A 10,535-nucleotide genomic window follows, 5' to 3' on the forward strand; every position below is an offset into this window, starting at 1 on the left:
GATCTGAGGAAGAACGTGTATATGGTGTTGAAGAAGTGTGAGCCCTTCACCATGGTCACCTCCTTGGACTCGACCTTGGCCGCGATGGTCGCCGCCCATTTCCTCATCTCCGCATGTGCAGGTATCCTGATCCTTTCAGCGCCTCTCTCTCTGTTGCGGTCACCAAGATGAAGGTTTGCCCTCTGTGATTTCTTATCTCTCTCTCTCTCTCTAACTTCTCTGCCCTATGTAACTTTCTTCGTTTGTGTTTTGCAGTTCAACATCGCCAGCCCCGCCACTGGTTGCCATAAGAAGATGGTGATCGATGTCAACTACTGTCAAATTCTGCAAGTCATTATCTGTACATCTGATCAGGCAACTCTATTGTTTTCCTTCCATGTCACAATTGATCTTTTGGGTTAATTAATTTGCTCCTTGCAATGTTTATTCAAGTGTCTGTTATGATGTAGATTGTTGAAGACATCTTTTGTTATGAACTTTGATCATATGAAAGCCTGGGTCGTAACTCCTCGGCGTTGTGCTTCTGCAAATTGGATTTCGAGATGGATTTGAAGGTGGAAATTGGAGATGGAATTGCAACTGGGTTTTCAACACAATAGAGCTTCCCAGCATCTGAAGCTTGCAATCAGCTTTATGCTCTCATTCCATGAAAACAAATTGGGTAAGAAAAGTCCCCACTTTATTCTTGTTTCTGCTTTGTGATCCAAGAACACAGGTCCTGACACTCTCCTCTGGTGTTTCGCAGCGGTTTTGACAAGAGTATTAGCCAAGGCTTGTGGTGGTGCACATTGGGTAAGTATTCAATTTATTATTTTGGCTTCTCTGCCTTTATGTTCATAAGCCCAGTACGAAACTTTTATCAATCTTATTGTTATACTTATAAGCATTCTGTCTTATGCATAGCTTAATTAAGCTTTTGTCTTATGCACAATTTGATTGAACTCTTTCCTCCGCAATGCCACCAGAACATTCATCCTTCCTCTCTTTTCTTTACTTTTTGCTTTGTGCTTTGGTAACTTCTGCAATTATAATTTGATCTCATTTGTTTAATATAGAGCCACCGCCAAATGATCAAAGTGAGGGAAGAGAACAAAGCTTAATTAAACTTGAGCACCTGGACAAATTTGGTTTCAATATATGCTTTGATAATTGCACACACTACTACAAAAAAGCATTTAAGGACGTTCGAAAAACGTCTTGAAAAACTTTAGATGACACGCAAAAAAAACGTCATCTATCAAGGAGTCATTGTAAGTCCTTTTTTAGGACGTTTGAAAAACGTCCTAAAATGCCTATTAGGACACTTAAAAAACGTCCTTGTAGCTCTTAAAGGATGTCGTCTAATGTCTAATAAGACGTGACAAAAACGTCCTTAAAACTAAAAAAACGTCATGTAAAATTTATGAGGACACATTTAAAGTGTCCTTAAATCTTTAACAAAATGTCCTCAAATGTTTACGAGGACATTTTGGAAATGTCCTCTTAGCTAAAAAAGATGTCATTGTACATATTGGAGGACTAACAAAAGATGTCTTTATAAGGTAAAAAAACTGTCATATATTACATACGAGGACACGAACTGTGTGTCCTTAAATTAAAAAAAAAAAACGTCATTGTAGACATTATAGGATTTAAAAAAAAAAGGCAAATAAATGTCCTCTATTAACTTTTAGGACGCACTTTTTGCCATGAAGATTCCAAGTAATGTGTACAAATTATCCCAAATCTCGTGGCATCCAAAATACACATTACCAACCACGAGTTACATATGTACTTCTAGTGCTTACAAAAAGCTAGCTGATCTAAAGCTTCACATAGGCATGCACAAAAACTCAGCTTAATATATACTTGGCAAAATATGCTAACCAAACTATTCTACATCATCTTGGAGTAATGTTTCAACAAGGTCAGCCCATTCTACTCGAACATCATCTATCTCTTCTTGATTGTAAGTTTGGTTGTTGAACTGCAACAATCAATATAAAGCAATAAATTTCATTTGTTCTTTGTTTCCACGAGTAATACCAACAGCAAGCATATACTATTGTCTTGTTATTTTTACCAAAACCAAAATGAAAAGAATATTTAATTGCAATAGTAATTATGCTAATCTGATCATTTAAGAGCTAACCTTGCTTCTAGTTAATATGGTTGGATCTTCAATGATTGCTTTCATGAACCTCATTACATAATATCCGCATTCCACTTTTCCAGCTTGAGTAGGGCACTACAAAGTTTAGTCAAGTAAATTGTGATAAGTAAGCATATCAATATGAGATCGAGATAGATAGCTAGATGGAATACCAAAAAGAAGGCAGATCATTTTTTTTCTCTAATGAGTTAGAGATAGACACAGAGAGGGTGATCAATCATTGGATTTGGCTGCTTTATAACACAATCAAGAGGGTGTGACTAATCATCAGAATAAAAGGCCCTACTCCTAATCATAAATAGGTAAGATCAATATCAATAATGCAATTCAGAAGGAAGGTTCTCTTGTAAGGTATATGTACTTGTATAAACACTTTCCAGACATCATTAATGGAAATCTCACTATCAATTGATCATTCAACATATAAGCAAAAAAATATATAAATCAATGATAAAACATGGTCCGTGCATATTTTGGCATTTATTATCCATCTCACATTTGCATTTGCTGACAATAACAATTATAGATTCAACAGTCAGGTGCTACAACAACACATCTAAAACTAAAAGCAAAAAACACTTGGGAAAGAAGAGACATAGAAACAGAGAGATGTATCAGTCTAAGGCACTTCAGCTTAAAAACTGAATAGAAACTACAACATTCAATATGGAAATCATTTGAATAGAATACCTGTATGATTTTCCAAATAGCATTTTTCTGATTCCTTCCTTTTTGGGCATTAAACATCCTTAGAGCGCTGCACACATATATATGAACACATTATACACTAAAAATATTGCATCAAAACAAAATGAAATGTCACATAACAAAATAACAGAATTACGTACACGTCTAAAACACCCTTTAATCCATGGTCTAAGTCATCGGGATTGAGAGAGTCCAAGTAATACACCATATCACTGTAAGGATTAATTACAGCCAAAACCCAATGGAACCTACATAAAACAAATTTATTATACAGCTCTTTATTGTCACACACAACATGAAATGAAATGAACCTATGGACATTTTAGATTAACTTACCCAAAATTGTAAGGAGCAAAAATTAATTGTTGTTCCTTGCCTTTCTCTAATCTTACTGACAATGCATAGGATCTATCATCTCGTTTTCTAGAATCATGAGAGAAGGAAGATGGATCCGCAAATCCATACAAGTCCTTCTTATTGTCTTTCTTTAATGATGAGCATAGATGTCTTAAGCAAAACAAAGCCAACAATTAACATCTTAATTATTAGATAATACTACCAATTTTAAATGAAGTAGATATTTAAAATCGTGGTTCCAGTCTAACCTCATGTAGATTGTCATGCAAGCTCAAATTCATACTCGGGTGATCTTCTATCCATTTTGATCCAAGCTCTATCCATTCTAGCTAAGACAAGTAATGAACAGACTAATTATTAGTAATAAGCAGACTAACTCTAACTCTTAGTAGTAAGGGGACCAATACATGCTGTGGAGTTATAAATATTTTATTTTTTCATTTGACCAAGTTTTGAATGATTATAATGTATTACACACACACACACACACACACACACACATATATATATATATGAGCAAACAACATATATCAAATGGCAGAACGTGCATTCAAGTAAGGCAAAAATAAGGGAAGAAAGATCAATTATGTACAATCATATGTCAAATTCCTCTAATAATATTAAAGCCTACATAAGCCATTTAGATAAACTGTATATATTGTATACTGAATTAGCATATTAAAATAATTAGCATACCTTTCCAATCCAGTAAAACTTTGCTCCAGAAAATTATATGGAAAGATTCTCGTAATTTAAATCAAGCGGTTCGAAATGCCACCAATCTGTTATCATAAGCAGCAATACTAATCATAATCTTACTCTTTGACATTCAAGAAAAATAAGGTCATAAACAAGTGTGCAGAATTTATCTATTTACAAAAATAATTGTAAATTTAACATGTATGGAGGAAAGTAAATGAAACAACCAAGGATGAAAACATTGCAAGCCATGGGACTAATACAATGGAGAACAAATAAATAAGAGCCAAGTTAAAACATAAGGTATCAATAGTAGATGAGTGCCAAAAACAACAAGAAGCAAAGCATGCAGAAGGCAAAAGAACGGAATCCATAACCTTTTGATGCATTGTGTAAATAACATGATAACAATTATATGTCTACTAAACAATTTATCAACAAAAAGCAAACTGGAAGTTCAACAAGGGGAAACATGAAATCCAACCAAGGTAGAGAGATTGCAGTACCTCCAATCAAGCAATAAAAATTTCAGAAATCCAGGCAAGACAGGACTTGAAGCCGGTTAACTTATGTCATTTCGTAAATGCTGAAGTCAGAAGATTACTGCACATGAGTATCATTTACACTTAGAATGAATAGAAAATATCAAGTTCAACCAAATAAGAAAAGAAACATATTTACATGTTAGACAAAAAAAAGTTATTCAGTTAAGAAAGCAATCTGAAATTAAATGGTCCAATAAAAAGATATCTGGAATGGGATATTGCACAAATGGTTTTGACAAAAGGAATGCCCTTTATATACTAGACCTTTGTTCAAAAGAAAGTATTTGATCAATTACCCGTAACTTTCTTGAAGGCTCAAGTTCCCTCTTTAATCCCATAAACCCATATTAAATTTACAACTTTTTGTTAAGACAACTAATGAACCGTATCAATTCATCCAAGTCATCTCCAGTTCTCAATAAAAACAAAAACTTAGAAGCAATAAGCACTGTGCATACTTACAATTCCTTCTCTGCTTGGTCAAGAAAATCCAAGTAATAAATGAAAACTAAACCCAAAAAACAGAGGAATATCTAGTCCTATGCTATTTAGTACTTTACCAGAACAATGATATACATTTATAAATTAAGCTAAAAGAGTTGTCGATTCAATTGCATAAGTAAGAGCATCATCCCAAACAAACACAATAGTAACGAAATACAAATAAGAACTACAACAAAACCTAAAACGATGATGGAGAAAGCAACTATGAACTCAAAATACCCAATTTAAAATCATGAATAAATCCAAAAGACAAACAACCCAGAAATAGATTCAAAGCAATTACTTAAACAGTAGAGAAATTGGGAACTTGATACCTTTTGACAAGGGAACTTTGCGTATTCAAAGCGGAGGTAACCCGGAGCTCTAGCAATAGCAGAACCACTTAAGAACAGCGGAAGAAGACTATGAAAAAGACGAAGACATCAGTGATGGATGGATAATGTGTGTTCATATCATCAAAGAGAGAAAACGCATGTTTTTTTCTTTTCTGCCAACAACGATGAATATTAGGTTTGATGGAGTGAATAGGATTAGAGGGAAAGTCATCTGGGTATGTTGCCATATGGGTACTAATCTCGAAAATTGCAGATAGAAGATTTGGGGATACTCAAAAATTGTAGAGGGAAAATTAACAGAACCCGGGAAGATTTGGCGCTGATAGAATCTAGGTCTTGTTTCTTCAATGTGTGATTTGGGAATAGAAGAAAAAAGTTTTTGAAATTTACCAATTGTTTTGGGTATTGTGGGGGAGTCGAACTCTGGTCCTCAGGCCTAGTGCGATGCACAACGTGTTTTAAGTATTAGAAGACTCTAATATGCTTTGTCCTAATACATGTACAAGGACGTTGACTTTGTTATAAGGTGTCAGGGCCCTCACTTTAATTAAAAGGCAAACAGCCAAGTTTTGTTCCTGATGTCCTAATAGATATCTAAAGACAATTTTTTAATTACGTGTCCTTGTAAATTTTAAGTGGGTGTCTCCTATCAGCATTTCTGTAGTAGTGACACTTGATTGACAAAGACCAAACTTTTATGTTTGAATTAGAATGCCACTGCCAACACTTTCTTTGGTCTTTCAATGTCGGCACCTCTTCACAGCTTTTATCTTTGTTGTCTTTTGTTGGCCACACTTTGATACCAAGCACATATTAATTAAGTTTCCTTCAATCTACAACACTAGCCCTGCATTCACTTTTTTTAATTTCCATTCATTCTTATGTCCTTTAATTGTTAGGTACCCGTTCATTCTTATATTCATGATATAGCCTGTAACAGGTAAAAGTGCCTGTATATACAGCAGGGACTGACACCAAACCTTCACAAATAGCTAGGCAAGGTTTAGAGGAGGCCAAAAAGAAGAACATAGATGTAGTAATAATGGATACTGCTGGAAGGCTTCAGGTAATTATTCGAAATATATAATTATCAGGCAGTTCCTAGATGATGCAATGAGAACGTTCACTCCTGCGCCATCTTATTTGGGCTGGAGGTTTTATGTTTTCAATTTTTTAACAGATCGACAAAGTACTGATAGATGAGTTGAAAGAAGTAAAGCGGGAATTGAACCCCACAGAAACTTTACTTGTTGTGGATGCAATGACTGGCCAGGAAGCTGCAGGTATTCACACTTAACAATTAATCTTTTGTGGGTTTAACATTTATAGTTTAATCACTTCCAGTTACGCATATTATATTTATTTTTTGTTGGTTCTCAGTTTCCGCTGAATTAGACACGAAAGCAAAATTATCATGTCTTATTATGTTATAATAGGTTGTTTATTTGGGATCCCTCTTTATCGATTTATAGAAGAAAATGTGATTGATCATCTGCAATGTCATGAACACATAAAAGTCTTAAATAGGAAATTGGTTGCTCTATCTAATGTTTGAGATAAAGAAGCAAATTCATATGCACCCGATTGAATTATGAGTTTCCTGGCCATACTCATCATATTGTTACCAATTCGCATGCGATTTGATAATATCCATGTGTCCAAAGATGCAACCAATTCCAATTATGTTTCAAAACTGTAAATTTACCATGCTACGAACAATGCATGTATATATTCCTAGAAGTAGGCTGACTTATCTTCTTTGTGTTTACAGCCCTGGTCACAACATTCAATGTAGAGATTGGGATTGCTGGCACTATTTTAACAAAGCTGGATGGAGATTCTAGAGGTGGAGCAGCTTAGAGTGTTAAAGAGGTTTACTTGTTGGCTTACTTTTCGTTCATAGTATCATTCTGCAACTTCTGCTCCATTTACGTCTTCATCCCACGATTTCTTCGTGCTTTGTCAACTCCTACTGCTGCAACTTTAGGATTTTAATTTTGATAAACCCTTTGGTGCAGGTGTAAAGCAAGGACAGCAGCTACAGTCAAAGTTCCAGAGTTTCAATTTGAGGGTGAGTCTCCGTCTATTTAGACTCTGTTTATTTTTTCAATCTGAGACTGATTAGCTCATGTTCAACTTATGTTTTGACATCTTGATTCTGAGAGTACTTGTGTATGACCTAGAGGTCATGTGATGGGCCTCTATACCAGCTAGGCTCGGAAATTAAGTCTCTGTGCTTCTATTATTTGACAATAATACCCTATATATGGTTTGACAGCCTTGTCTATATTCTTAATTAAGTTCAGTGTATTGAAGCGCTTCTTTTTGCTTTAACCATCTTATTGGAAATGTATGAACTTTAAAAGGTATGTGCGATCATTTTCTCTTAAATATTAGCTTCTGGAGATGCTTGCTTCATTTTTGTTGTAGCCCTGCTATTCAATACCAGGACTATTGAGGAAGTGTGTATAGCTACAAGTAGAGAACAAATTAATTGTTGTTTTTAGAGTATGCAAATAACAGCTACTAGGTAGCTGGAAATTCTTAGGTAATACTTTTCTGATTTAGCTATAGGACTATCGAATGTCACAATACTTTTCTGATTTAGCTATATGACTATCGAATGTCATAATACTGGGTATCAGGACTATTGATGAAGTGTGTATAGCTACAAGACTATCAAATGTCACAATACTTTTTCTGATATAGCAGACTGATGACTAATTGCATCTGGTTTTATGCTATTGGTTTATGATTTTTTTTTTTTTTGCAGTGAGAAGGAATTATAGAGACCACATACCTTCAAGAAGAAGTCAATGAAGTCCATGATGGGAAGAATTCGTTAGCGATAAGTATCTTTAGACTTTTACAATGTGGATCTTCATCAATTCTGTGATTTAACTCTGTACCTAGTGAAACTTCTTTAATTTGTAGCAAAATTTACCTTTTCCATTACAAGTACCTTTAGACTTTGACTTTTGCAATGTGGATCTTCAGTTCTATACTCTATTAATATATTGCAATTTCATTTTAATTTCTTGAATTGATGCACTAAAATCATGGTTGAAAAAAATCGTCGTCTCTTTGGCTAGTAGACAATGGATTTATTCTAGAAATTGTTGTAATTTACTATCTTCATCATCACCGACAACGTTATTAATTTAGAAACCGATGTAACATTTTCTCAACACCAATGCTTTTGACGAGAAACTGTTGTGTAATGAAGTTGGAAAATATTTTTCAACTAAAAATCGATGTGTACAATCCTCGAAGCCAACATGTTTTTGGTAACAACCGTTGTGTATGAAAGTTGTTGAAGGCCAAAAGTGATGTGTAAATTATATTACCACATCGGTATGTAAGCGAAAACCGTTATTGAATAATTACATACACAACGGTGCATTTAGTGCTAACGGTATGTGCTGAGTATATCTACAACCATTTCTGACTAAAAGCCGTTGTACTTTATTATGTTCAACATCGGTGAAGTACCGTTGTGGAGTGAAGCTTAAAAAGACAACACTCACCTAGACAACGAAAAAATATTTTTTTAGACAACGGTGCGGAACCGTTATCTATTTTCGATTTTGTACTAGTGGGTTGTCAACTTCCGAGGGTTGGCTGCCCTCTATAAATAGCCGAGTGTGTTGAGACTCTAAACAAGATCCAATAGGGGGCATTGAGAAGTTTGGAAGAAAAAAAAATTAAACTTAAACATAAAGTACAAATTATAGTTATTACAATAAAGTTATGGAAAGATCAATATTCTTTTTTGTAATAAAAAAGATTAATATTTTTTAAAATTATATATTTTATTAATCAAATTATTTGAGTTTTCATGAATAAGGTTTTTTTTCACGATTCTACTAAACGTAATATGTTAAACAATAGGGAGAATTCCACAAATGGTCACTCAACTATGACTCATTCGACACTTTGGTCACTGAAGTTTCAAATATATCACTTTGGTCACTCAACTATTACACTGTCAATCACTTAAGTCACCCAAAGAGTATCTTTTATAATTTTTTTTAATGAAAAAAATTAACAAAGTGACTTAAGTGATTGACAGTGTAATAGTTGAGTGACCAAAGTGATATATTTGAAACTTCAGTGACCAAAGTGTCGAATGAGTCATAGTTGAGTGACCATTTGTGAAATTTTCCCTAAACAATAAAATAATTTTTCACAAAAAAAAAAAATTTGATTAACGTTGACTACATATAAAAACTCATTTCTGTGCGGATTCATTACCTAGTCACTAGCTAAATACAGAGTGGGTAGCGGTGTTTATTATTTTTAATAAAAGCCCAGGCCCTCAAGGCATGCCCATTTAACATTTACGGCTGCAAAAGACCAGGCCTATTTTACAGGCCTATCGGATTTTAAATATATTCTTTCGTTTCAAATTCTCCCACCTCGTCTCTCCAACTCTTGCCGTCTCCCCGACTCACCCATTCTATCTCCGATTTTAAATATAAGGTATGTCTTTATTAATTATGGAGTCAATAAAATTATCGAAGTTTGTGAATAAATTCACAACCTGACCTTTGAACAAATTCACTACCTTTGAATTTTTCTTCAATCTCCACGGTTCTGTAGCAAAGCTCTCGTCAGGTATGCCATTTTCTCAACCACGGTTCTGTAGCTACTACTAATCATTCGTATTCATGGTATCTTCCTGAAAGTAAACAAGGCCTTGTTTTCGCCGGAGAAATCGAATTTCGGAAGCGACTGTTCATCAGTGACTGCTAATTTCTTTTTGTATTTTTATATTTTTTTTCTCTTACTATTTTTGTTAATCTGGGTTTGCTTTATAGAGTTTGTTAATGAAAGTCCAGGGTTTGCATGTGTAAAATATAGGGTTTATATCAGAGATATAACAAATATGAACATATAAACCTCAACATTGTGTTTGTTGAGGTTCTGTGACAAGGCTTGATTTTGTGAATTTTAGGCAGTTTATTGAGTTTTAGCCGGATTCTTGAGGGTCAATTATCAGTGATTTTCTCGATTTTGATAGTCTTTACATTTTTTTATTTTTGAGGGTTTAGGGTTTAGAAAGGTTATTGAGGGTAACTAATGAATTAAAAGTGTAATATTTCTTGATTTCTGAGTTTTAGAGATTGATTATCGGGAATCGATAATGAGTGTTTGGATGTTTATAGAGGGTCAGTAACGATTGAAACTTTACATTTTTTTTTATTTTGAGCTTCTTCCCTCTTCTTTTGTGTA

The 10,535-nt window shown here is 34.2% G+C and overlaps 2 protein-coding genes across 6 annotated transcripts; one reads left to right on the forward strand and one right to left on the reverse strand.

The window, feature by feature from the left end:
• The first annotated feature begins 6 nt into the window (after positions 1–6).
• On the forward strand, positions 7–8,261 carry LOC133718256 (signal recognition particle subunit SRP54, chloroplastic-like). Of its 2 annotated transcripts, none has more exons than XR_009850178.1 (8): positions 7–173; positions 256–661; positions 746–792; positions 6,241–6,366; positions 6,481–6,583; positions 7,072–7,172; positions 7,319–7,371; positions 8,074–8,261. XR_009850178.1 is itself a non-coding variant. In XM_062145081.1 (8 exons), exons 2-8 carry the CDS (start codon positions 568–570, stop codon positions 8,074–8,076), a joined length of 501 nt encoding a protein of 166 aa, XP_062001065.1. In that variant the 5' UTR covers positions 7–173; positions 256–567; the 3' UTR covers positions 8,077–8,261. The 2 variants fall into 2 exon arrangements, 1 of the variants encoding a protein (XP_062001065.1); XM_062145081.1 differs by having other exon boundaries at positions 7,072–7,146.
• LOC133718615 (uncharacterized) lies at positions 1,770–5,713 on the reverse strand. 4 transcript variants are annotated; one of them, XM_062145482.1, is made up of 5 exons: positions 5,280–5,713; positions 3,001–3,108; positions 2,843–2,909; positions 2,132–2,227; positions 1,770–1,966 (listed from the first exon to the last, which is right to left on the reverse strand). In XM_062145482.1, exons 2-5 carry the CDS (start codon positions 3,066–3,068, stop codon positions 1,871–1,873), a joined length of 327 nt encoding a protein of 108 aa, XP_062001466.1. In that variant the 5' UTR covers positions 3,069–3,108; positions 5,280–5,713; the 3' UTR covers positions 1,770–1,870. The 4 variants fall into 4 exon arrangements, 1 of the variants encoding a protein (XP_062001466.1); XR_009850405.1 differs by lacking the exons at positions 1,770–1,966; positions 2,132–2,227; positions 2,843–2,909; positions 3,001–3,108 and adding exons at positions 3,471–3,546; positions 4,423–4,519; XR_009850404.1 differs by lacking the exons at positions 1,770–1,966; positions 2,132–2,227; positions 2,843–2,909; positions 3,001–3,108 and adding exons at positions 3,914–3,999; positions 4,423–4,519.
• Positions 8,262–10,535: the final 2,274 nt, after the last annotated feature.

The sequence above is a fragment of the Rosa rugosa genome, chromosome 6 (genome assembly GCF_958449725.1).
Source record: "Rosa rugosa chromosome 6, drRosRugo1.1, whole genome shotgun sequence".
Lineage (NCBI taxonomy): Eukaryota > Viridiplantae > Streptophyta > Magnoliopsida > Rosales > Rosaceae > Rosa > Rosa rugosa.

Excerpts from the sequence above, each read along its gene's own strand:
- LOC133718256 (XM_062145081.1), top strand. The coding sequence starts at position 568 with ATGGAATTGCAACTGGGTTTTCAACACAATAGAGCTTCCCAGCATCTG. Across the intron at positions 6,367-6,480 it reads ATACTGCTGGAAGGCTTCAG|ATCGACAAAGTACTGATAGA; the intron begins GTAATTATTCGA and ends ATTTTTTAACAG. Across the intron at positions 7,147-7,318 it reads GCTGGATGGAGATTCTAGAG|GTGTAAAGCAAGGACAGCAG; the intron begins GTGGAGCAGCTT and ends CCTTTGGTGCAG.
- LOC133718615 (XM_062145482.1), bottom strand. The coding sequence starts at position 3,068 with ATGGTGTATTACTTGGACTCTCTCAATCCCGATGACTTAGACCATGGA. Across the intron at positions 2,910-3,000 it reads TTAAAGGGTGTTTTAGACGT|CGCTCTAAGGATGTTTAATG; the intron begins GTACGTAATTCT and ends ATATGTGTGCAG. Across the intron at positions 2,228-2,842 it reads CTATTTGGAAAATCATACAG|TGCCCTACTCAAGCTGGAAA; the intron begins GTATTCTATTCA and ends TAAACTTTGTAG.